The sequence below is a fragment of the Gopherus evgoodei genome, chromosome 2 (assembly GCF_007399415.2).
Source record: "Gopherus evgoodei ecotype Sinaloan lineage chromosome 2, rGopEvg1_v1.p, whole genome shotgun sequence".
NCBI classification, from domain to species: Eukaryota; Metazoa; Chordata; order Testudines; family Testudinidae; genus Gopherus; species Gopherus evgoodei.
Genome location: NC_044323.1, coordinates 67,769,114 through 67,796,639, shown reverse-complemented (window position 1 = coordinate 67,796,639; position 27,526 = coordinate 67,769,114). Strand labels below are relative to the sequence as shown.

General features: G+C 37.0%; 1 protein-coding gene and 1 long non-coding RNA gene across 9 annotated transcripts in view; one reads left to right on the top strand and one right to left on the bottom strand.

The window, feature by feature from the left end:
- Positions 1 to 27,526, top strand: part of SATB1 (SATB homeobox 1) — a 115,542-nt gene that overhangs the window by 7,918 nt on the left and 80,098 nt on the right. For 4 of the 6 annotated variants that reach the window (XM_030550922.1, XM_030550921.1, XM_030550920.1 and 1 more), the window contains exons 1-5: positions 12,246 to 12,331; positions 15,039 to 15,274; positions 19,125 to 19,301; positions 19,964 to 20,090; positions 20,831 to 20,954. In XM_030550922.1, coding sequence (XP_030406782.1) covers positions 15,064 to 15,274; positions 19,125 to 19,301; positions 19,964 to 20,090; positions 20,831 to 20,954 — 639 coding nt within the window. In that variant the 5' untranslated portion in view covers positions 12,246 to 12,331; positions 15,039 to 15,063. Of the gene's footprint in view, positions 1 to 12,245; positions 12,332 to 12,422; positions 12,493 to 15,038; positions 15,275 to 19,124; positions 19,302 to 19,963; positions 20,091 to 20,830; positions 20,955 to 27,526 lie in introns of those variants that run through there. The other 2 variants (XM_030550918.1, XM_030550919.1) reach the window with 2 other exon arrangements.
- Positions 7,659 to 11,454, bottom strand: LOC115645796. 3 transcript variants are annotated; one of them, XR_003998825.1, is made up of 2 exons: positions 11,382 to 11,454; positions 7,659 to 9,811 (listed from the first exon to the last, which is right to left on the bottom strand). It is a non-coding gene; the product is annotated as an uncharacterized LOC115645796 (long non-coding RNA). The 3 variants fall into 3 exon arrangements; XR_003998824.1 differs by lacking the exon at positions 11,382 to 11,454 and adding an exon at positions 10,746 to 10,835; XR_003998823.1 differs by lacking the exon at positions 11,382 to 11,454 and adding an exon at positions 10,655 to 10,740.

Genomic DNA, 27,526 nt, shown 5'->3' with positions numbered 1-27,526 from the left:
CAGCAGTATTGCTACTGAACCTAATTCAGTACTTTCTGTAAGAAAATCTCCTATGAAGTCATTCTGTCCCACTGCAGATGTAATATTTGTCTTACTGAAGACTATAATCCTGTCTATAATTAGTGCAGAATACTGTAGTACTTTTTTAAAATAATGGATGTGTTCATTTTATAACAACATTTTCATTTACTGGACTTGTGATTCCATTAAATGCTGTATTTGGGTGATTTATCCTGTGAGAAACAGGGTCATTATTTTTGACTATTCTGAAAAATGCTTTCAGATACCATCTAATAAAGTTATACCTTCAGAGTTGATATTTTTAATATATTTGTTGTATAGTTAAACAGCTATTTGTGTGACACAAAGAAAGATATTCCTCAAGCAGCATTTTACTGTTTGACATACTGTATTTCCAAGCAGTATTTTATAGATTCTGTCTCTTTAAAAATGCAGTCTCCTCTATTTGCCCTATTAATTGTTGATATGTTGCCATCCACGAGACAAAAATTAGAGCTGTAATTAAATAATCATGTGATGCTCCTTAGTGCCAGTGAGAGCAAACTCATTTTTCCAGGCCCTGATGGTCACTGATTATTGTATTACTACTGGCTTGCTTTATTTATTTATTTATTTATTTATTTAATGATTCTGTATTACTAGGTTACTTAACCACTGCCCTTCTTTTCAAAATTAAAGAAAGTGGGGAACATTAAGTTAGTTAATTGGCTAGCCATCCACAGGAACACAAGGCAGACCTACCTTTTCTGCTTTTGGTCACCTGATTGGTTCTTTTGGGAAAGCTGCATCAGTAGTGTGGTTGTGTGCCATTTAATTTACACTGGTGTTTTGGCTGGGATGGATGCATATGGGGAATGCCAGGAGAATTACAAAAGGAGCAGGGTATTAAAATTCAGAAATGATTAAAATTGAAATAAAAGGATGCTGCTGCTTTGCCAGTACTCTGGCAGTCATAATGACACACAGAGATTAGTTTCCACCTTCATCTTTTCCTTCTTTCTCATTTCCTCTTGTTTATTGTTGACACATTTTCCTTATGTCTCTGCTTCTCATCTTTCTGTATCTCCCCCCCCCCACACATACACTGTTACATATTCCTACTTTTTCCTCTTTCCTTAAGCATGGAGAAGCTTTTAACCATACCATAACAATAACAATAGGTTATTACTATTTAATATTCACATGATTAAAATTCTCAAACACAGGTCAGCTATATTATTAACTGATACATAATTTTTCTAAAAATTTGTTTATTCTGTCCTTACTGTTTTTAAAAAACTGTTTACTTTAGTGGAATGTTAGGCTAGGAAAAGAAGAACTTACCAGTCATGGATAATCAATTATGCATAGATTCAGATTTAACAGATGGAAAGTGGTGAGTTAAAGTTTCTCTTTGACTTCATGATTTTGTTTGTTTGTTTTTGTGACACCTGTCTCTTATGTATAGTTAAACATCTAACATAGCGTACTGCATCTTTGTATTTTTTCTTAGCATAAACTCATTTTTTCCTGTTCTTAACTTATTGTTCTTAATTTGTTTGACTGCAGGGGTTTCTGCACTAACTCTGGGGTTAAATTATTCTGTCATGAAACTAGCATTTTAACTAGTAATAAATTACACAATGCCATTTAATCTTAAAATTGTGTGTCAACGATACGTTAAATTGAATGAGCCAAATTCTCCCTCCAGCTATACCCAGGGTCTTCACCAAGATGACATAGGTTCAACAGGACAGAATCTGTCCGTGTTTGTGTGTTTATATATACATACAAACACACTCATATTGTTATGATACTTAAATAGGCATACACTTCAGAGGTTTTAATTAAATTTCTTTCACTCATTTGATAGTACAGCAGATTCTTTTTATTCCTTATTTTCAAAAGTCCACTATGGACTGGAGATAACAATCCTTTTGTGCATGGAAAGATTTACACACATCTAAATAAAGCAGAAAAGACATAACCCTTTGCTGCATTGTGACAGTGGCAACAAAATGGTAGTAATTGAAAGAATGGATAAATATTGTGTGCTTTTCCCCTAAAAGCTATTTTAACAAAAAATGATATAAAAGGAAACTTAAATTTTGGTATCGAGTGATGACTGTTTTAAAGCACAATTTACTGATGGTAGTACATTGGTGTGTGCTTGTATTTGAAGATGATCTGTATTTCAGAAACAAATATTCCATATTCTGTACTGTGTGATGTACTGAGTGACACAGAAGTCATATTCCTCCCAAATATCCTAATAAATAGTTATGTAAAACAGGAGTAGCTTGGTACTGAAGTTATATCTCTGTGACTGCAGTAGTTTATACCAATCTTAAATTGGTTGAAAGGTTATGTCCAAATGAAAAAGCATCTTTCCTTACCTGGTTCCACCCAGATTTGAAACTGCACATCCCTCAGGTATGGCACAGGGAAATTCCACATCTATATACCTACAAAATTATAATGAATTGGAAGATAACACAAAAAGTACCCTCTGTATTTTTCTTGAGTAACATATTTCACAATTTCTCACGAAGGTCCTATCTTTATAAGCGGGGGAAATTATAAAGGAAGATTTTTAAAAAACTGAAGAGAAAACAAATGCTGTATATCACTGTGTACTACAGAAGGAATTGAACATTGACACTCTGAAAAGAAATCATAATATGAATATTAATTTTATAACAATGGTGAAAGTTCATGCGCACACTACAGTTCTTTGAAGAAATATGTGGGGTACACTGCTAAGATATCAACTAAAATATAAACTCATTTTCCCCAAAATATTATATTACTGTATTGTATTGTACAACACTTAGGGGGATATGTTTTATTCATTTCTTTTCTTGTGCTGAGGCCTTAACTACATATAAACTGTCCCATCTACTACCTGACTTCTAACCAAGGATCCTAAAAATTACCCATTTTTTTGGTGGGATCCCATCTCTAATTACTCATTCAGATGAATTTCTGTTCAGATCAGGTATTCATTACCTGAATTAATTACTCAACAAAGGCTATGCTATAATTGTTAATAGGAACTAGGTAGCACTATATTGGTGAGGTAAAACATTAAAAGTGTTCTAATACCTTGTTTCTTTGATTATTGACCTAGTATTCTGATTCCATTATTACAGTTATTATTCTTTCTGGTTTTTAGTCATCTAAGTCAGATATTCCAGTGTGTTCTGGAAGTTTACAGGGACAGAAAGTAACATTTTGAGGTTGTTTGCTTTAGTGTTACGTTGCTCGATTGCTTTTATATTATGTTCCTGTGTGCTTCTACAAATGACATGTATTATAGTGGCACTGGATATGCCAGAAGATACTTTATTTTAGCACCTCCATATTGCTAGGTATGGTGTGTGGTCATTGTTTGCCAATGGAGCTTTGTAAAACCATTTGATTTTCTGCAAAAAAAAAAAAAAAAAAAATTCTTCAAATTTTGTTTTTGTGGGATCTTCTGAGCTCTGGATTGGAGCAAACTCCAAAATTCAAAGCAAATTCAGCCCAAACAACCAAGTTTTAACTTTGTTTGCACCAGAACCACATATTTTGCATGGTTTTTAGATCCAACCCAATATTGACCCCTGTCCACATTTGGGTCAAAATTATGTGCACCGGTTCACTTAAGTTTTTTGAACCTTAGAAAAAGTGGCAGAACCTGGGCAGAGTTTTGAGTTAATGAAACTTGAAACCAGGAGATTGCTTGTGGTTTTGGGTTTCATAATGAAAGTTTGACATAGTTCAAGTCATCAATCAGTTCTAACCATTTTCTTAGACTTAAACTCTTCCCTGTGTCCAGCCCACAAGAATTATCAGTAGATTTTTGAGGAAGTGAATTATTAGTACTATAAGAGCTGAAAAAAGAATGATTGTTTTGTCCTCTTGATAAAGCAGGCTAATGCATAACAAATTTCTGCTGTCGGAACTCATCAGAGCAAGCATCAAAAGTCTTGCTAATAGCACTTGAATGGTCCTTGTGTAGTGATAACTGCAATGGCAGGGGCTGTTTTGCATTGTAATATGCAGCTTTGCTTGGACTGTGTGAAAATCTCATTCTTACTCAAAAGTGTTGGATTAAACTTCTGTGTTGCTTTGGAAGCCTCTTTCTTTATTAGCTCTGTGTTTACTTAAGACCAAGAAGGAAATTCAGTAGTTTGTCTGGAAAAACAACACTCAACTGTGTTATAAAATAGTTTGGAAATATCAGTTTAACTCTGACTTTAGTAAATAAAAAGATCTGAGAATTTTTTTGTTTGGTGTTAGTTGCTTACATCTGTGATATTAAGCTCTTCTATAATATTCAGTACAATGTTTTCAGCATCCCAACAAGCTCCAAAAATGAATACAGGTGCCGCTTGAACATGTCCCTCAAATAACACTACTTATTAGCCAAGTCCTTTGACATAACTGTTTGCAATTCCAACCCTCCACCCCATCCCTTGCCTACTAATTATCTAGTGTCTGGGAAAATCAGAGTTTTAACAGAGAGCACCCCTCAACATTAAGTATCTTTCCCACAGATGTATTTTGAAAATGCTACCTTAAACCAGAGCCTTTCAAACTGTGACCTGAAAGCTACTGGTGACCTGTGGAACACTTGCTTGCGAGGTAGAAGATCTGGCAGACCATATGATGCTGGCTTTCTTCTTTGCTTCCAGCTTCTAAATTGCATTAAAAGAATATATTAAATAATTTCTTACTACAAATTTCCATGAAAGCAATTACTGTAGTTGCCACAGGGAAGTTATAAGTGTGAATTGGTGGGAAGGTGGTCTGTACAATCGTGAATGAGAGAAGAGATAATCTATGGGGCTGTCTTTTAAAATGTGGTCCACCCTTTGCAAACTCAATGCCATAAAACATTCTTATATATATTAGTGTTTGTGAAAGTAGCTATACTGACTTCGGGAATTAATTCTGTTTGTCTGTGCCACGGGTATAGATTGGGCAGCAGCAAGGTAAGCTTTCCCACACTGCTTCAACAAAGAGCCTCATCTCCTCCTAGTGGGACCACTTTTAAGGCGTTTAGTTTCCATGCCCATTCAGTCCAAGATTTCTCTGCTTGAGACTGCCACCAAGACTGTCAATTAGTACTAATTGTTGCGATGGTTTTTGTGATGCTGACACCTGTCCATTAACATTGCAACCAACTTGGATTTGCATTGGCAACCTAAAGGTGAAAGACTCTATATTATCATTATCAATCTCTTTAGCCATTCAATCCCCACATTTATTATGGTCAAAAATGTTATTACTTTTGTTGTATTTATACCATAATTTTCTCCCAGTAATTTTCCCCAATGCGACTTGTGGCAGCTAGAGGCAAACCTAAATGGCCAGCCAGGTCACATCAACTAAAGTATATGTTTTCCCCAATCATACAGTTATCACAATCAAAACAGAAAAATATCTATATAATGCATATATGGAAAGGGATATGGTGGTATGACTAAAAGTAGCCTGTTTTAGCCCTAAACTGTATTTGCATAATCTTATGCATTTTATCAAAAGAACATTTCTTGATTTGAAATATATTTCAGAAAACATTTGCAGGAATAAACACCAGCCTCCTTAGGTATGTAGTTAATAGGGAGATGTCTGCCTGTATGTGATTTTTCTACACTGTAAGCTAACTGAGACATCCAAAGTAAAATACAGCACTGTGGGACATCATGTAGATACCTGATATTTTCTAGGGGATTCTGAGTCCATAAACTAATGAGTGCATCATATGTAGGTTTTTCACCTCCAACAGATATGGTAAGGATAATTTACTTCAATTAATAAGCAATTAACTACAGTTGGATACAGACTAAAGTAAGTTAAATATTCATGTTATGCAACTTTCAGACCATCACATGTGAAAGAACACAGATAAAAATGAGACGGGACAGCAGCGTTTTGTGATATGCTTCTCAGTGAAATGAAATCCATAGCATTCTTACTTTTTGACAGACACACTGCCCAGACTGGGACAGATTTTGATCAAAATGCAAGCTTAGTATACACTTTTCACTTCATTGAGATGTCACCAAATGCTGCAACTCTTAACTCCAAAATGTTGCAATATATATTGCCCTAGGGTGACCAGATGTCTCTATTTTTATAGGGACAGTCCTGATATTCGGGGCTTTTTCTTATATAGGCTCCTATTACTCCCTCACCCCCTCCCAGTTTTTCACACTTGCTATCTGGTCACCCTATATTGGTCACACATATGAAATGTAATTTCTGCTTGTGGCAGTCAGGTTAGGTAAACTGTTTGGACTGTAGTTTCAGACAATGATTGTTCATTTCTAATACGCAATTCAGGGTTACATCTACTGGAGAAGTAGCTAGAAAGTCAATACTGCATTAAACTGACAGACTTGGGCACATGTTAAATAACGATATAAATATGCACAGTCGTAGGTATGAGTTAAACACCATAGACTTGACTGTTTCCAACTCTGCACAGGGGCACAAGGGGCAGTGTGAAGGGAAGTGCAAGGACCTTCCCACTCCATGCTCCCTTTACCTCTGAGCAGCATTAAGTACAAGCACCTGCAAGAGGAGAGCCACTGCTCCCTTCTAGTGATCATGGATCTTAGCTTCCTGAAAGCCAGGATTTAGTATTCTCTCTTACCACACTGAGCAGCAGAACTGGCCAGGCATGGAAGAGTGTGCACTTCACCTCTTGAAACAGAGGAGCTGCCATTCTGATGGGAACACTCTGGGAACCAGCCAGAATTTCTCTACAGATGCCTGTTGCAGTGCAACCTCTCTGCATCACCTCCAACACAGGCCATTACTTGAGTCACACTAGTAGCCTCACAGTTGTCAGAAATGCAAATGTGGAAAATCCAACCACAGCCAGATCTGGACAAAAATCTGATGAAACTAAATGTGCAGTCTCTAGTGCCAGTTTTGTGATGCTTCCAGGTCATGTCCTGTTTGCTTTATATATCAACCATCCTACCAAGTTCATGATTTTGACCCACAATGTCCAGAGATATACCAACTTACTTTGAACGAGAGATCAGAATAGAGTCCTTAGAAAGTACTGTGGTAACACTCCACTCTAAAGGTATTCATTCTGTAACCCAGGTACTGACTGATCTATTGAGAGTCACCTTATCCCAGAGTTCAAAAACTGAATACAGACTTTCTTTGTGTCCATATACAGTTTTGGGAAGACACATTCTAATTCAAAATATTTATTTCTGATTACTATAATGAGGCAGCTTTAATATAAGTATTTGGCTTCACTTAATATGCAACTAATTTGAAAAGTGCAGTTATCAGATATTTAAACTACTGACTGCATATATTCCAGGGTATTTATGTTTCTTTATCCATGTATCTCTTTGTAATATAAAATTGATATACTTGAGCATGTATTGGCATAATAGTAGGTCTACAATTACACATTTTTACAAAATGTTAGCATTTTTTACCTTTCGCTACAAAAATCTGATATCAGTATTATAAACCAGTGAAATAAAATTTCAGCTGAGTTTGCTATTATTGATGAGAAGCATAATTATTCATATATGCAAATATAGGAATAGTTGTCTCAATTTTTGCTTTCCATTCTAAGCAAAGTTTTACACTAGTCAATGTTCAGAGCCTGCAATGAGTGTGTTAACAGGGGTAGGTGATATACAGTAATGAAGTTTATTGTGGTATGGACTTCAAACGGTATATGTACATATATGCAATTTCACAGCAATTATTTTTCATAACCATTTATCTCAAGCCCAAGATGTATGTATATGCATGATCATATAATTAACAAAGTATTTGTCAGTGTTTGGTTAGTGTCCATAACAATATCATTTACCCCTCTGTGCTCAAATATTATCAGATTTTTATCTCCCCAATCTTTTAGTTTACTCTTGATGCTTTAAGATTAATCATTTTCTGGGTTTTTTTTTAACTTGTGCATTTTAAGTTCTTTTTCACATATGTATTGTAATACTTAGGCAAATACATTTTTTAAAACACAGATTTTGTCTTAATTTTTTTTTAAATCTTATCTGGTGATCAGTTTACAAGGTGTTATAGCCATAATCCTTGTTCCAAGGATTTTTAATAGCTATTTATTAAACTGCATCTCTCTTCCCCTGAGTTCTGCATTTTCCTTATTCTAGATCATATTGCAAGCAACAGATACATGTGCTGTCACTTTAAATTCTCATTTTTCAGCATCTTCCTCTTTTCTTTCGTGTACTTCAGTGGTCAGTCTTTTTTCATCTTTTAAACAAAGGGTATTCTGAAAAGGTAAGAATTGATCCAGTGTAGACATTCTCCATTATTCCACAAAGTTTAGGTTCAACTATTTAAATTAGATTTTTCAAGTGTTAGAATGTTTGGGGTAAAGATTCCATCTTTCAATGACTAAATAAAATTCAAACTGTCTGGTGGAAAAAGATCAGTTTCTAAATAAACCTGCAAGATAGTGATCTCTTGATCATCTGTTATAGAAAATGTAGATGACACCTCTTTTTTCTTTTGTAAAGAATGATTCTTGTTGTTTTCCTTTTTGTCCAGTATGCACTCTTTCAGTAATAATTTTAATAACCTTATGAAACACCATGTGTATAACTTTGTTTCACAGGTATTCCACTTTCACATCTTTGAATATTATATATTCATTTTCAAGCATTGCATGTCTTTGCTTCTGTGATTATAATCTATTTTGTGCATTGCTGAATATGATATTTTATGTATTTTACCCTATTACCATTTTCTTTTCCTGTGTGCCCTGTATGTTGCTTGTGCTTATTTCAGTAGATGTCAGCTTGTTTCTTTGCCTACTTTTGATGCTCTGCTTGTTATAGTAATGTATATGTGGTGATACCTTTACTCTTCACAGCATTTATTGATTTGTATTTTCTTTGTTCAGAAATTATATTGTGGTAGTTTGCATTTTGTATGTTATGATTAATATTAGCTCCCTATTGCCTACTTTAAAAAATAACTCTTCTAAGTTTATTACAGCTTCTCTGCCTCTCTTAATACAATTTTTTTTCAAGTTGTACCCTGAAGTACTGTTTCTCCATTGGGTACATATTTTCATGCATCAATTAAAACCTTCTTCTGCTTCTAATATAGCTTTTATTTCATATACACTATGTCTAAACTTGTGCACTTTATCAATACATGAGTTTAATTTTCCTGTTCTCTCACAGCTTGTGCAAACTTGTTGCTTTCAAGTCTATCTAGTTAGTATGGTCTTTCCCCCAGTGCATCATGGGAAAAATATCTATTTATCTTTACATATACCCATTTATTTTGTGAATACTTTACCAGTTTCAGTAGTTTGCTATTCTTTGCATTTCACTGGGTGGGTTTTGGACCTTATTTTATAAACTGTAGATTGCTACAACTGTATTGCATTGCTTTTTGATCAGGATTATACTATTTCCAATATATTGTGATTTTATAATATCTGTGATATGGGGTTGTTTAATTATGTCTGTTTCTTATTTTGTTACACATATGTCCATCATCATCATCTTTGCTGTAAAACTTTATAGTAGATCATCATGCCAGTGACTATGGTTCCACTACAACTTGAATAGGTACTCTATTTAGTCCCACCTCCTGCCTCTGTACTGTTGTCTTTTAAAGTGTGCTTGTCCATCTCTGTTATCTGGCATAATACAAAAGAGAGAATCTTTCTTTCCATTTGCATTGTTAGGTCTCTTGGTTAGGGGAGTTCTGTTTCTTCTGTGGTATGCTTCCAACCGCAACTACTTCTTGGAGGAGCATATTTCTTGTTCACTTTTCCAGGGGTTGGGAAAACCTTGAGTAAAGTGAAGTAATATTACAAGTCAAAGACAGAGCATTCCCATTTCCTCTCCTGGTATCTTGAGTGCACCCATAACTATATAGCCCGTAACTTTAATTATTATTTACAATTTGTTCCAGGGTTCGTGTTAGGAACAAAAGCTCTTTCACTCGAGGTAGCGAGGAAATAGGGTTCTTTGTTTTTTATTTTTGCCTCTAAGGGTTCACCCACTCTGGACTTCTTGTTGTCCATCCGGATTTGTAATCTGCCTGCTCCTTGTTTGCACCATGCACCTGCTTTCCAGGCTGCAGCTCTCCACGCTGCCTCTTTACCGCCCCTTGGTCTGCTCATCGCTCCAGCTCCTACGCACTTTGCTTTGCGAAAGCCTCTGCTCACTGGCGGGTGCCCCTGTGGCTGTCAGGCTTGGCAGCCGGAGCAGCGTCACCTGCATCCCGTCCCCTCTCTCCCTGTAGTTCCAGTGCGCAATCCCCTCGGGTCCCATCCCTCGCCGTGTGTTGGCTACTTGGCACCAGGGAAGCAGAGGGGGAGGGGTGTTGATTATTATGCACATCTTGGCAGGTTGCCTGGATATTGTTCAGCCCCCCCCCCGACCCCATCTGGTTGGGCCCCCCGCGCCGCGGCCTGCCTGCAGCGTAAAGAAGGGGGCTCGGAGGCAGGCGCGCCCGCTCCGCTCTGCCTGCGCCGCGCGCGGCCCCCGCTTATTTTGGCTATTGTGTGTAATCAGTGCAGAGCCGCCTCACCCTAATCAAGCTGATTACAAATTCCTGCGCGCCCTGGGCCGGAAATCGCACCCCTTTCCCTCCCCCCCCCCCGCATCCAACCCTCTCCCCCACTCACCTCTTTGGGTCTCTGGTTTCCAACCCCCCTCCATCCCGCTTCTCGCTCCGGTTCCCATTTCCACCCCTGCTCGCTGCCCTCCTCCGCTCACCCCCTCCTCTTCTCCTCCGCCGCTGCCGCCGCCTCCTCCTCCTCTGCCACTTTCTCTCTCTCTTTCTCCCACGACGCGTCGGATGATCCGGGGCCGCCGGGGAAAGGCTCCCGGCAGCAGCGGGGAGGCTGCTTCCCTCCTAGTCTCGGGCTGCAAAAAGCCGGCTGGCCTCGGTTGTTGTATTAAAATGAGGAGGAGGAAGAAGAAGCCGCCGCCGCGGCGGCGGCAGCAGCAGCAGCAGAAAGCGCTGGAGGAGAGGAGGCTCTGAGCAGGGGACGGCGGCGGCAGCAGAAGGAGGAGGAGGAGGAGTGATGAGTCAACTAATAATTTAATGGGGACAGAAACACAGAGGGGGTGGGAGGGGGGAGAGCAAAGCGAAGCAGCTCCGTCCGAGGAGACAGACACACGCGCGCACAGACACACAAACATATCCATGTAACATCCAGCCACCAAACCGGCCTAAATAAATAGCCAGCCAGGGGGAAACAAGCATCAAATCCAGGATGTTTTTTATTCTTTGCAACCTTTTGTTTTTCCAATTTTTCCTTTGCCATTTGCAGTAACTCTCCGTGGAGTTGTTTGGGTTTTTTATCACTCTTTTTTGTTCATTTTTTATTTTGAAATAATCATACATACCTCTTGGTGGACTCGGTGGGAGTGAAATCTCTCTACTTTTGGTGGTGGTGGTGGTGGTAGTGTCTTGTGAGTGCGTTTCCTTCCTCCTCCTCTTTCTCTTTTTCTCTCTCTCTCACAACAGCCCCGGGTAAATGAGAAGAGACAGATCCTCTCTATTTTGTTGTGCGTTTTCTTTTAACGTACCGGGAAGGCAAAATTAAAAGTGGCATTTTGGTGCCTTTTCTTGCTGTTTTCTCTACACTACCCCCTACCCCCACTACAGATTCATGCAGAAAGTTTGGGGGCTGTTAGTGGTTTTGGGGGAGAGGAGCAGATTGATTTTTGTGTGCGCGCTGTTCTTCTGTATGCTTGTTGGAGAATAATAGTGTAAGTGACAGCCTAGAAGTAGACTTTCTACTCTTCACCCTGGATAGAAAAGCTTCCTCTCCCGCCTCCCTCCCGCCCCCCCCCTTGCTCTTGTCCGCATTGATATTATTTTTGAAAGAATAGCTAGACTAAAGTCATCCCCTCCATTTAAATCTACTACTTTCATTTTTTAAATTTATTTTTAGCATTACACTTATCTGTTCAATTTTGAACTTCACTTCCTCCTTCCCTTTCCAAACCTTGAAAACTGCTTTCCTAAAAGAGATTTAATATTTTTGTCCATTGCCGTTTTGCTCATGGCTACTCTGTTTCTCGTCATTTATTTTTGCCCCTCCCCTGCATAGAGGAAAATAACCAAAAAAATAAAAAGGAAAATAATAGAATTTCGGGGGAAGTAGCATTCAAGACTGCTGGCTTTTTAGGGGGGAAAAGGGGTGTAGTGTGTGTGTGTGTGTGGTTTTTTTTTTTGATTGTTTTAAGAACCTAGCCAACATCAGTCTTGAACTTCTTCCTCTTCAAGAGCTCTGGCTGCAAAGGAAACCTCCTTTGTTTTTGTTATTTATATGCTGTCAAGTTTTGACGTGGTGAGTTTCGGGTCGGTTTTGCTAATTTCACTCAGAAAACTGCAGTGTTTCTGTTTCTAGATAGTACTTTACTTCTTTGTCTCTTTAAAAGGTCACAGTGAAAGCTTGGCCTGGATTCTGACAGCCATATGGAATGGATAAGAGCAGAGCCTGTTTTAAATGTGATTATGGGTTTTTATTGGGGAGAGAAAAAGGAGGGCAGATGAAAAAGGGAGGGGGCTAATTCATGAGAAGTTAAAGAAATAAAATAATACAGATTCCCCTTATTTCAGGAACAGGGACTATTACGATGAATTCATTCAGAAATTAGTTGATGTGTGTAATCTTTTTGAAACTGTATGTTGAAATTGTGACCTTATATAATGTCTAGGATGAAAACTTGTAGCTAGGGTAAAAGAGGTCTAAATATGAAACCTGAATAAACTCTCTGCCTGCCATCTGTAGAGATAATAGTTATTCCATAGTGCTGTCATTCTGGGCAGGCCATGCTGATTGTTGCTCATCGCTATTCCAAACTGAGGTTTCAGTGAACTTTAGCCTTGGGCATGGAGTTGAAATGAGTAAATTAGGTGTTTTATGTGCATGTAATTTTGCTTTGTAATGTAAAGCTTTTTACAAGATGACTAAGTGGTTAAAGGATGCCTATGGGTTGGTATTCTAAGGCCAAATTAGAATGACCTATTTGATGTTTTGGTAGCAGTCAATACACTAACTAAATTCTGATCTATCATTTTTATTCATTGTATATGATATACAATTCTGTTCATGATGACTGGATACTTTTTGTAGCAAGAAATTTGGAGTTGTAGTGTACTTCTTAAGTTGCCAGAAGTGACATGGATTTTCTTGTGTAAGGCTTTTTTTTTTTTTTAAGTGAATCCTCTTATTCTCAAGAAAGACTAGTTTCAGAATAGTTTTATAATAAAGCAGCATTGTAAGGATACATTGGTAGATGTCAATGATTTGAGTCTGCATCTTTGGTTAGACTGTAGTTAATGTAATGATAGAGTAATCTTGATTTAAAAAAAAGTGGTTAAAATAGGCACATTTATTATTTAATGAGACTCATGACCAAAAACAGATGGGACCATGATCAATGGTAAACCTTCGGTTCTCAGCATGTCACTCTACAGCTTAAGGATAAATAACCATTATTTTCTAAATTTAACAGTTATTCAGTCGGCATTCTTAAGGTTGCTAGTAAACATCCAGATTAACACAGATTCTTTTCTTGGCTATGTAGGACAAAGCAGCCTGTGTTCAAACAGGATAGAATTGTTTACAGAATTATCATTGGAATATATGGTGTCTCCCAAGAAATCCAGACTTAAATAGCTTTGCAATGAAAAATGTACAAAATGTGTTGAATTACTAGGCAACTGAAAGAAAGTAGCAATTATCAGATTCATGCAAGTCTTTCTAAATATAATTCCCCTAGCATTAGTGTTTGTACTCAGTAATGTAAATACTAGTTCATAAAATGAATGTCTAGTCACCTGTTCTTTGTGATTATATTCTATATATAATGTAATTGACAGTGTGACCAGACCTTTCTCAGTCAGAAAAAGGTAGAAGACCCTAATATAACTAGGATAGTAATCCAGAATAAAATCACTACCAGATAAGTATCTATTTTCAGTAACTGACTTTTTTATAGTTGATAAAATAGGTTTCGGGATGTGTGTGTGTATCTATCCATATAACTAAAATCACAAACTTACTCAGTGTTTTAGTCTAGGAATTTTAATGATCCAGTCATTTATCTGGAATGTGTTTTGTTTTAAGAAACAAGTTTTTAGATAGGAAATACAACATGCTAAAATACCCATTTTCTTGATTTGATATTGTTGAAATTACTTCCATTTTTTTTTACTTCAGGTAGTTGTGTTGGAGGGTTTCTGAAGTTCCACAGGAATTGTGATTTTTCAGCATGAGACCCTTGTGATATTTGAGAGATGTTTCCACCTTCTTTCAGTTTGTTTTGACTTTTAAAAGATTTGACCCAACATTAAAACTGGATTACATCTTAAAATATTCGTCTACATATTTTAAGTTTTTCAAAAGTTGATAATTCGTAATGTAAAACAGCTTGGAAGAATGCAAAAACAAACAAAACCCCACCTGATCAAAAATTACAAGGCAATTGAAGTTGTTCATATTTCTAGGAAAAAGATGTAAATGCACAATATTTCATGTTGCTAATAAATCTGTTGCATGGTTACCTAAAGTTTCAGTCTTCTCCTCATTGTTGTACTTGCATTTATTTCCTAGCAGAGAGAAAGCACTTTTATAGTGTTGGTTTCATTTTTTTCTTTTTTTAATTTTGTTTTTAATAAAAGCATTCATGATTTACAACAAACAGTTGTGAGACTTGTAGCAATGGATAGATTGGAGTATGTAATTTAGTAATCTCCTTCACCTATTTCATTCTCATTCTTAAGAATTCAAGAAAGAATATGACTACCTAGGCTGCACTTAGATGTTTTAGTGTTCTATAGGTGGCATTAAATATTTTTTCACCAAATCATTCAATCTTTGGAGAATGGGAACATTTTTCTGAGGATAAATATATTATCTTATTTTAAAATATTCATTTACTTCTGAATTGCGAGCTTACAGTACATATGTATCTCTGTACGTGTGTTAACTGTCTACATACACATACGCACACGTGTGCAACATATATATATTTTTTAAATCATGGCAGGTGATCTTTAGAGGCGGGACTGAGTATGGATCATTTGAACGAGGCAACTCAGGGGAAAGACCATTCAGAAATGTCTAACAATGTAAGCGATCCGAAAGGTCCACCAGCCAAAATTGCGCGCTTGGAACAGAATGGGAGCCCATTAGGAAGAGGAAGACTTGGAAGTACAGGAACTAAAATGCAAGGAGTGCCTTTAAAACACTCTGGACACCTGATGAAAACAAATATTAGAAAAGGTAACACTTTTAATCTGCATTGGAGAAATATTAATTATATTAATATATGCATTGCCATTTAGGTGGGGAAACATACTTTTCGCAGACATCATTTATATTTCAGTATTGAATTCTAAAAAAAATTATTCCAGTTCTGATGTAAATCACATTTGTGAAATATAAGCTTCATGTTTGGGTGGAGCATCTTGCTTTCCAGGGTGGAGTCTTATTTTTGTTAAGGTAAAGAGCGTCTTAAGTTTAGTTGTCCTCATTAGACCAGAATCTTCCACTGAAAGACAGTTAATGTAATTAACTCGCTCTCTGGTGAGTTTGTTTTGCTAAGCAGCACTGAAATATATATAAAAAGATGCACAGAATCCTAAAAACCTAATTCTTGCCTTTGCTCTTGGTGATAGTCCAAGCTTGGAAAAGTCAACAGTGTTTCATTAACATTTGCAAGTTCTTTAAAGAAGAGAGTTTAAATCTTTAGGTAACACACTGGAAAAGTCATTTATGATGTACTTAAGAAAATAAACTGTAAAGATTGACAATTCATTATTGACAATGAACATCTTGGGCATCATATTTTGCAGTAGTTGGTTTGCTGTAATTAGACATTCTCACAAGGAAAAATCACATTTAGAATCATTGATTGGTGTGTGTGGCTTTTGTTTGTATTAAAATACTTCAGAATTCACCATCATATATTTAATCTTGTATATTAAAATATGTCTTTTTTGACTGTATACTACAGACTTGCTAATTTAAATCAAAACATGCTGTATGTGTTTGGCATTTGTTTTAAAACAACTTCTACTTTTTCTCAGTATAATTGCTATATGTTTATAATTCAGATTTTTCTTGCATTTGCTAAGCAAAGTGTAAAATGCAGCCAAGACCATTAAACACGTTAAGTTAGAAGGCAGTGGGATTTCATTGTGCCTGATGCATAACATTTATCATACAATCATTTATTTTTTCCTCGGTTTGGTGAAAACAAAGAATATATTGATCCTGAAATGAACAGACACAGCAGTCTGTATTGTTAGATCTTTATCTATTAAAAATGGAAAAACAGCACTTCAGCAAATTCTTTGGCCTCTGCTCATGATTACCCTATTTATTGATTGTTTGCCAAGAATGTATGCATCTTAAGAAAGCCAGGGTAAGAGCATTAAAAATATAATTTATTATGGCTTTTCAAACAGAGTGCATTAATATTGTACTGTGAAGCATTGAGGCTATATAAAAAGGACTTTCTGACGCCTGCAAACATATAAGTTCCATAAATTCCTAAATAGGAGATTTCAGCTGTCTCTGGTATTGTGTGATATTTGCACAGCAAACTTTAATGCCAGGACAGTTTTAGACAAGGATTCTACAGATTTCACTGCTCCTTATGGCAGACGTGCTGTTTACACAGGCTCATAAACCTTCAGCAAAAGCTCTAACACAGGTTTAAATCATGTTGTATTTTTAGCACCGAATACTGACCAGTGCTCTCCCCTTTAATACTAGAAGGTTATGAAGTTGCTGCACTTGAATTTCTTGCCAAATACTAGCAAGAGTGATCAGCCAGCTAAGATTGTGCTCTTCTGCATAATGTTTTTCACATTAGCAAAAGGACACAAGTGACAGTTGCTAGAAGGTTTAGCGACTTGATTTGTAGTCAGATGGTACCTGTGTGTCACTATCAGGATACACCTTTGATATCTACAACTTGCATCAAAATCTGGTCAAGAGGTCCTACTGTTTTGTTTCAAGTAGTATGTTTTTAGGAATCCTGTAACTTACGGGACATTTGTACATAAAATGAAATGTCTGTGTTGCAGTAGTCTAATTTTTGTAGCCTACTGGAGGCAGGGGAAGAGGAGAAATTAAGAAACCAAAAGCAGTATTTCACTCCCTGCCTTTGTAATTTTTGAAATAGTTATGTATTTCACATGAAAATAAAGCTTGATGTAGATTTTGCCTTCAGATATTTAACAGTGAAACTTTCTATCAGGTCAGACTTGAACTCAGAGAGCTGGGAAAAACCCGCTCCCAAGTAAAGTTTGTGTGGGCTGTTTTTGTTTTTGGAAATCTAACCATAGCTCAATTAAATCTAGTGAAGAAATTGCCAGTTTGCATATGCTGTTTTTGCTCTGGTCTTCCTGTCTTGTCTTATTTGTGATTTTTAAAAACAAGAACAGAATCCCTTTTTCCCCCTCCCCAACTCTGTCTCTCCCCTTCTCCCCCAACTACATAAATATTGGCAAGCATTTAGTCTTGTCTTTCATGCTGTGTCTATTGGGCAAACCGGACTGAGTTTGTGAGCTTTTCCAAATGAGCCTGAAGGGATTTGTTTCCCAGAGACTGACTCTCTGGTGAACAGCTTAGTGCAGATGTGGGGTGTGTGTGTAATTTATTTATATATCTATAGCTATATAATAAAATATCCTTAAAGGGTATCTCTCTATTATAATCTCTTGTCACAGGCAGGAGTACAAATGAACAAAGGGGTTTTAAAGCCTATATCTGCAATACATTTATTTTTTCAACTATAGTATCTTTTCTGCACCTTTGCAGGTTAGAAAGCTAGCTGACATGGGCCAGCCGTGAATGTTTAATTGCAGTGTAGACATACCCTATAAGTCTAGAGGGCAGTGCTCACAGAGACATTAACATTGCAGGACTAATTGGAGATCCTGGGTGCCCTGTTAAAGTAACCCTTGTCATCATTTATACTAAAAATGATACCCCTCTGGCAATCTGCCATAAGCCAATTCTTGTGCATCTGCTTTTTAACCCTTTTGCTTCCTGTCATTAAGGAGCCTGATTCTGCACGTCTCAAGCCAGTGGGAGTTTTGCTATTGACTTCACTAAGGACAGGATTGGGGCTGCAGTTCCAAGGTCTTTTTGTAGTGCCCTGCTATTTTGTATAAAATAAATACAATTTTAAAGAAATCCACAATTCTGACTTCCAGAAGAATGCTTCTTCCCAGCAGTAAGTGTTGCTGGGCTCTCTGTTAATCTTCTGGTCATGATCTAGTAGATTGCACTGAATTAAGCAAAAGGTGTGGGAAAACATTTGTCTTCAAATACAAAAATATATATATATATATAATTAGTAACAACCAAGAAAATGACTTTTGGACATACAAATCATATCTACAGTAAGACTAGAAATATATGGTGTGAAGTAGCAAACTACATATGCCAAAAATGTGTCAATGGCAGGTAAATTTAAAACTGAATTAAAATTACTATTACTGTTTCTTAAAGATACAGGTCTTGGAATTGCAGTTTAGTAGGGATCTGGTTAGATCCAGACAATGAATGCAGCATCAGTTAGCAGTAGGTTGTGCTTTGTTTCCTTGTACAGTTTGTAACATGGAGATTTAACAAAAGACAAAAGTGAAATTTTTAAATCAAAGGTAAATGCATACTTTTGGCACAATTAGGAAAGTTTTAACATTAATGAACAAAATTATGTAGATGCCATTAAAATGGCTTACTCTGAAGACATCTGCAGTATGTATTTAGGTTCTCACGCTGCATGCTACTCACAACAAATCAGACAGGACAGAGACAACCAACTTATTTCTCTCCTGTCAGCCTTATTATTTATTTCTGCAGGCATGTAATTCTCTGTTCTGTAGCAGATGAAGTAGTAGTAGGGATATATTTGCATTTATGCCTTTTATGGAAATAATATTTATTTTAAATAACTTTTTTGGGAGGGGAGGGAGTGATGTTTTACACAAACAGAGGGTACCCTTAGATATTCATCTGCAACTTTATAGGGCTTTTAGCCATGTAATGCGGTAGATTTCTTCCTTATTCCTACAATAACACCAGTTAATACTGTATATTTTACTTTTTTTAATAGGAACTATGCTTCCAGTGTTTTGTGTAGTGGAACATTATGAAAATTCCATTGAGTATGACTGTAAGGAGGAGCATGCAGAATTTGTGTTGGTAAGGAAGGACATGCTATTCAACCAACTGATTGAAATGGCTTTGCTATCACTTGGATATTCTCATAGCTCTGCTGCCCAAGCAAAAGGTAAATATGATTGCTAAACTGTACTGTTTGTTTTATGGGGGAAAATGTAGAAACTTTTTCTGGAATGCAGTACAATTATGATGTTTTACTCCTTGTAGGTTTTGTTTCTTTTAAATTTTTGCTTAATGTGTTTTTATTTAGTTCACATATGCTTTGCTCATGGAAGGTTGAGGTAGAGTATAATCTTCAAAAAATTACTTCAACTGAATCATTAGTATGCTTATTGACCTTAATAATCTGCTCCACTGAGGATCCACAAGGAAGTGTAAAGCATATTTGAGCAGATGGACTGTTGAGAGTCAACTTGCGTTTATGACTAAATATCTAGCTCTGTTTCTTTTATTCTGTTACTGATGGGTTCTGTGGATTGTGAAGTATTTTTCAGTACTGAGATCTTGCATTATAATATCCCATATAATGTGTTTGATTTTCTTAAGTTCTGAGAGTTCAATAAGACAAAATATATTTGGATGGTATTTTTGATCCTTTAATGCATTTATATAATTTCATAGCATGGACAGCTAACTTGCAGGTTTTTCGTGCTTGTCCTCAAATAAATGAGCATGGAATGAAGGACAGTGGCACTGCTTAAAATCACAGGTATTTTTCAAAGCCTTGTAAAATAAATTTATTAAATAATATAATTTCTCTATCTGGCACAGGGCTAATCCAGGTTGGGAAGTGGAATCCAGTTCCACTCTCCTATGTGACAGATGCCCCTGATGCTACAGTAGCAGACATGCTGCAAGATGTGTATCATGTGGTCACACTGAAAATCCAGTTACACAGGTGAGTCACACATACCAGTCTTAGGTCATGGACTGCTATTTGTCCACTGTTAGGATTAGTAATATAGCCTGTATTTGATTTCCACTGTGCTGTGTGCTCAAAGTTCAAAAGCTTATCTACATTCCTTTTTGGTTATTATAATTTTTAAGTTACAACATGCGGTTGTAGAAAACTTTCATGCGTATAGCTCTGATACATAGATTTTTCTCTGGATATCTCATTAAAAGTATATTGCAATTTAGTCAATTAAATGATGCATTACAAGAAGGCATTTTACATAAAGTTTACTTAAGAGAAAAATATTTTTGCATATCATGAACAGTACCATCTGTGTGCATTTTGTATAAGAATGATTTGCTCACACTTATTGTTGCTATCTAGGTTCTTAAATTTCACAGTAACAAAAAATGCAAAAAATGGTTGGTTAATATGTTAATGCTTTTCATGATCAGTTGTGAGAAAGCATTACACCTTAAATTGTTTTACCAAGCGCATCAGAGCAGGAAGGTAGAAGTAACATGAAAAAATAGTCGCCACATGCAGCTGATGTATAATTCATGCATCAATACAGCAGATGTGTTGTATAAAGTAATTAACTAATCGGAACAATCAGGAGACCGAGAGCAATCTCCAGATGCATCTGCTTGATGCACAAAATGAAATCTGTCTGTCTTAAAGGAATGTTCTGCAGCAGGATGCAATCTCGTAATAATCCCTTTTCTAATCTATGTCTCAAATAGTTGCCCTAAACTAGAAGACTTGCCTCCTGAACAGTGGTCTCACACAACAGTAAGAAATGCTCTCAAGGACTTACTGAAGGATATGAACCAGAGTTCATTGGCCAAGGAATGTCCCCTTTCACAGGTACTTATCATAACATGTAATAAATATTGAAGCACTATAGGCAACACTGATGTGAGATTAGAGATTTCTATAGACTGTAGCAAGTAGTATCTGAAGTGAATCTGCCAAAAATACACATTCATTTGACCAATTTGTGATCTTTTTAAATATGCTTGATTCATTTCGGATATAGTCTTACAGTATTTTCCCTTGAGGGGAATGTGAAAGGCTGTTTACACTGCACTAGGTGCACTAAAATTGTCTCATACCAAACTGGATTTTTACTCGTTTTTGTCTTCAGCATTTGAACGGCTTTGATGTAACTACTTTTTTTCAAACACATGTTGAAGTTATTAAAAGGCTCTTTATTTACTGCTATCAAAAATACTACAGAATTTGAATGCTTGTTGCATAACCTACACTAGTTTTAAATGCTAATTCATAAAACTAGACAGTCTATTTACCATACTGTGTGACTAGAGGGGAAAAAAGAATAAAGCTCCTTAGATGATGTGTTGTCATTACAAACAACCAAAAGAAAATCAGTCGTTTATTAAAACTAATCAAAATACATCTAACAAGGATTAAATTTTATATTACCCATTACTAAACACTGAACTGCTGCTTACCTTGAGGCTGCTTTACATTGTTCTTTTGTCATTGATTTAAATTGTCTTGAAGGAGAATTTTATTTTTCTTTACTGTATTGTGCCCAGTGACATGAGGTGGGAACAACAGATGTATTGCTCCCTTTAAATTTTTCAAATGTATTTTGCTGTGCTGCAGTTGAGACTTCAGACAGAAATTCTGTTTATAAATCAGTGATACTGGCCATGGTGGGGGGAAAGGAAGTCAGATTATTTTTAAAAGTATTTACTTCCCTTTCTCAGAATACTGGAGTCTTTCAGAAGCAGGGTGCTTAGTCACTTTTAGACAAGATATGTATATCTAGTCAATTATATAATATTAGCGAAGACTGTTTTCCCATCACTGTTTTTTCCTATGATTAGATTGTCTTCAGTTATGTGGCTCTGATATAGGAATTTTTGGAGTGGAAATAATCAAAATTATCTTCACTGGTTGCAAATCATTCTAGTAACGTTTGCAAAGCTATCTTGTACATACCTACTGTACAAGTATGCGAGCTCTTGCACTGCTGGCTCATGGAGACTGCAGATAACTTAGGATTCTCTCCACTTTGGTTCACCGGCTTTTTTTTTTTTTTTTTTTGTTACTGACAGAAAACAAGTACGTTGTCTGGAGACAAAATATTTAATTTACATTTTGGCATATTGTCTTGTTGCAACTTGTCTGCATATGATGCAACAATATAATGTAAAGTAAAGCAGACTTAAAAAAGGAGTCTATTTTTATATTTAACATTAACATGTTGGTGGAAAACTGTATATAAATACTTCCTTCAACTAAATAATGTAGCAAATTCAGTGTCCCTGAGTAATAGTGATTTAAAGAGATAATGTCATGTAAAATAGAAGTCCTCCGCAATGAGTTGGAATTATTAAAACAAAGAATTGCAAAACCCTAAATTTCTTTGATCTTTGTTTTTAGTGTTTGCATTTCTTTCAGCTTGGGAAAAGAGAGATCTCCTTTTTAGTTTTGTTTTCTAGCAGATTTTACTTTTATTACCTCTTGCTCTAGCCCGGTGCTGCAATGTTTGGGTTGCAAAGATTGAAAACAATCATTTTTTTTGGTTTTGGGAAATGGATTCCATTATAAAGATTTTTAAAAAATATGAATATATAGTCTTGAAAAAAATCAGGTTTAATGGGCTTCAGATCAGCCTTTTTAAAATTCAGTGTGAATCTTTCTGTTCCTTTGAGTAAGCTTTGGATCATGGTACCTGAAAACTTTGACCTGCCCATCTCCCCTTAAATTATCAAAATGGTTAAACATTCAGACAGATATAATTAATAGTATATTGCTCTCTTATGTGTGAGACACTGGTTTATGAGCAATATTGGGACATTTAACTGTGATTCTTAAATCAGTTGGGAGTGCTCCAAAACGAATGCATTTGCAGTCTGGAGATCAGAAATAAGAGTGCGTAAAAAAGCTTAGAGACATCCTCTCCCCTGGGATCAGCTAAATATAAACATTGGAGAGGTGTCTTCTCACTATACGTTTATGCTGGAATAGTGGAGCTATGCATGGAGCATTCCATCACCAAAGCACCATAAAGACAGTTAACTATAACTTATTAACACAATCATCAAGTTTATTAAAAACAGAAAATTAACTCAAGGATAGTCAGATTTTGCCTGTCAAACTATCCTTACCAATACCCTTTTTGCATCAGTATGGAAGTGTTTTTCATACCGTATGTAAAATGGTTTTATATATGTGCAGTATTTCCAATGTACTGTTTGAGAGTGGAAAGCAACAAAGAGTGCTATCACTAAATAAAAGTTCTTTACTTCGGTCAGTTGATCTTGAGTGTTTGTATATAATTTTATTCAGAATACTAACAGTTCTGTGCTTCAGAAACAAACCACCTATATTTTGTAGAAAATGCTGATGTAGTTATGGACTGTTGATGATCTGTAGGTAAATATAAACTGGATTTGTGATGCAGTTTGACCCTAAATTATTTGGCTCTATTTCTTGACTCTTTTCCTCCTCCTTGTACTATCCTTTTTTTCTATTTTACCATTGATTCTTTTGATCATTTGCTATAATTGGTATCTCAGGTCATCTAGGTATAAAGTGTTGCCCTCTTGTTTCTTCATACCTTCTTCCTGCATTTCCTCTAGCAAAATGCCATTGTGACATTGCTGCTTTGATGAAAAGAGTGGAATGCATATCTCTTCCAAGGTTACTGTAACTGTCTTGTTTTTGAGAATGTTGTGACTTACTCCTGTTTTTCCCCACTTCCCCTAAGGCCAAGTTTCACTTACTATACTGGCCTTGATTGTAAGGAATTTTCATTGACATAAATCACATTCTGTGGGTGGATTGGAGCTAGTATGTGAGCCTAAATTACCATTCAAATAAAAACGTAAGAGTTCAGAGATTGTTCTCAAATTATGGCCTCAAGCAGGCAAGTGAAAAGAACAGCTAGTAATTTCAGATGGTGAATTGCAAGCCACTGGATATTTGCATGCTGTTCTCTAGGTTTGTGAGTGTCATTACCATATACAGAGTTGTTGTAGCTGTATTCATCCCAAGATATTAGAAAGACAAGGTGGGTGAGGTAACTTTTTTCTTTTTTTTTTTTTTTAGTTGAACCAGCTTTTGTTGGTGAGACAGACAAGCTTGAAGAAGAGAGTCTTTCACCGACAGAGGCTGGTTCAATTAAAGATGTGAGCTCAGCCACCTCACTCTCTAATTATCACAGACTAGCAGAATATGTAGATGCCATCCAAGAAACTTCTCATGTTTGATTTACCAGGTTCTCATAATTTTTCACTTGCCACCTCCCATTTTCTTTCTCATATAAGCCGATATATTAGAGTGGCGGCATGGGCTAGTGGCCTGAGTCTAGGGTTGGGAAACAGGAACTCCTGAGTTCTCTCAGTAGTTTTGCAACTCTCTCATTGCGTAGTGTTGTGCATTTGAGCATGTCACTTACATTTAGTTTAGTTTCCCCTTTTGTGTGATGGGAAAAACTAATTAATTTCCTACCAAATAGAGGTGTTTATAGTGATTAGTATTTGAACATGACTTTAAAAATATTTCTGTATAAATGCACCCACCCATAGAAGCAATGGCTATGTGACAAAGGACATTTGTCATGCACCCTGACCACCTCACCTGAGCCCTACCAACTAATCAGTTTCCTCTAGGACTACTACTGGCATTTTAAACCTCTGAAATGTTTCAAACAGCCACCAACTGTTGCCATTTTGAATTATATCAACCTGCTATACAAATAGTTGAGGAAAAGAGAGAGCACTTGTCTTTATTCCAAACATGGAATTGTCTTCTCTGTTTCCCAGACCTTCAAATTATACTGCCCTACAGATCAGGATAGGCAATATCCAGTCCTGGTATCAGTGGTAGATTTAGGGCGTGATATCTCATAGCCTTTCAGGGTTTTAGTAAAGAAGCTTTATATCATTAGAAAAGGGAGATTCCCCATCTTGCAGTGAACAGCCTGCAGTTGCTTCTATCTCTGGAAGCATCTGGGATCTATTCATGTGTCATGATATTTTTATGCATAGTAATATTATTATGTAGGACATGTATTGTTTACATATCAGTGGGGGTTTGTTTTTTCTCAGAAACCTTTCTAGTTTCTCTCCTGGAACTGAGAGAGACTGACTTTTTAGGTGAGAGGAAACAAAAACAAACACAAAAGTAAAAAGAAACACAAATTCGGAAGTATTTCAAAGTTGTATTTTTGTAAAATATGTGGTATATGCAGAATGGTACAAAGGGTTTTAATAGCTTCACATCTGGGATTAATGCAGATGACCCAAATGCATTTTAATCAAACTTTTCTATTGTATCACTGTCATGTATTGTGCATATACATATTGTATATACTTTACACAAACACAATATGTGTATATAAAAACACATTTCCCTTTTGTTCAAATATCAGGCCCCGAACCTGCAAACTGTTCCACGGGGGCAGACCCATATGTCCCTGCAGGGTTAGCCAGGCTTGGCACAGGTGCCAAGCTCTGCTTACACAGATCATTTTGCAGGATCTTGGACTGCAATGACTAGGAGATGTTTCTTTCGCCACATTAAATAGTCTTTGCTTAGATTAGCAAATGCCTCACATCTTGCCCACTTCAGAACGCTGATTTTCCACAAAATATCAGTGTATTATAGCACTACCTCCTTCATGTTATTATCAACCCAAATATATATGGTATGGCAAAATGTTTGCAGTTCATTACTTTTGGGGAGAAATGATTGTGCTGAGTTGTAATCAGAACTTAGAAGTTCTCTGGACAACTTAACTTTCGTCTCTTGTGGTTTCCTGGATGACTTCACCCTCAATCTCAACACCTGACAATTTCAGGTTGTGGCTAGCTGATTGTCTTACTTTTATCTCCAGTCTTCAAAGGGATATCCAATAGGCCTGCCTTCAGATTCACCCAAGGATCTTCTCTCTTTCTCACTCCCTGCAGCAGACAAGGCGAGAGGGGATCAGAACTGCAGGTTCCTATCCCCCTCTCTATTGAAGGGGCCGGAGCAGTGGAATCCAGCTGCTGCTGAGGCTGAGGTGTGGAGGAAGAAAGGAAGTGGCTTCTTTTCTTCCTTCTCCTAGGAAGATCAAGAGAGCTAAGCAGCTCTTCTTTAAGAGTTTTTACTCAAATACCTCGCAGCAGAATATTGCTCAACAACAGTCAGCTACCTAAATTCCAAATTATTGTATAGCTACAAAGGTATTGCATTCAGTAGGGACAAGAATTGAGTATCTTAAACTGGTAGATGGCCAGAATTGGTAAATAATATGTAAAAGATCCCTTTTGTATTAAACTAAAAGTGAACAGAACTTTTTTAAGTTGAAAAACTTTTTGTAAATAATTAACCACTATATTCTGGGCCACTGAACAATTGAAGTTCTGCTTTTGACTTCGATGGGACTAGGATTTGGGTTTACCATAATGTGTGTTTGTGTAGAATAAAATTATTTTTAATAATGAACTAAAAGGTGGGTTCCCCCTCTTCTAATTTTACCTGCCTAGACCTGAGCTCAGATCTTCAGATATCTGTTTCTTTTGCAACAGTTAATGGTATTGCTAACATCTAAAGCAGAACAGGGAGCCACATTCTTTACATTGCTCTAGACGTTTTAAAGATGCCCTCAATTATTGCAGGGGAAACACAGAACCTTGAGGGCCTGGACACAGGTTTTTGCAGGTTAGTGAAGGAAAAACTGACTTTTAGAAAAGTTTAAGTGTATTTATACTTCTTACATTTATACATGTTGCCTTAGTATCTGGTTTTTTTTTGTTTGTTTACTTTTTTAGAGTGTTCATTTCATTTTACCTTGAAAGTTAACATTGCTAAATGTTTTTTATTTTTATAGATATAACCTTTTCTGTCATCTTTGAAAACCACAGATATACCTCTTTTCTAGGGACCCAAATGAAGAAAATTGTTCTTCTGACCCAACAGAGCTAGGGATGAGGGATTTGGGGTGTGGGAGGGCCTCAGGGCTGGGGCAGAGGGTTAGGGTGCAGGGGTGAGGGCTGTGGGGTGGGAGGGGGCTCTAGGCTGGGGCAGGGTATTGGGGTGCAGGAGGGGGGTCAGGACTCTGAGCTGGGGGTGTAGGCTCTGGGGTGGGGCCAAGGATGAGGGATGCAGAAAGGGGTTCCAGGTTTTGGGGAGCTCAGGGCTGGAGCAAGCGGTTGGGGCGCGGACTTACCTCCAGCGGCTCCTGGTCAGCACTGCAGGCACCACCCCCTCCAGCTACCATTGGCCGGTTTCCAACCAATGGGAATGCGGAGCTGGTGCTCGGAGCAGGGGCAGCTCGCTGCTTCTGGGGCGCAGTGCGGTGTCAGAAAAGGTAGGCACTAGCCTGTCCTAGCTGGGCAGCACGGCCAACAAGACTTTTAATATCCTGGTCAGCTGTGCTGACCAGAGCAAGGTGATCCAGTGCCTTAAATGCTGTG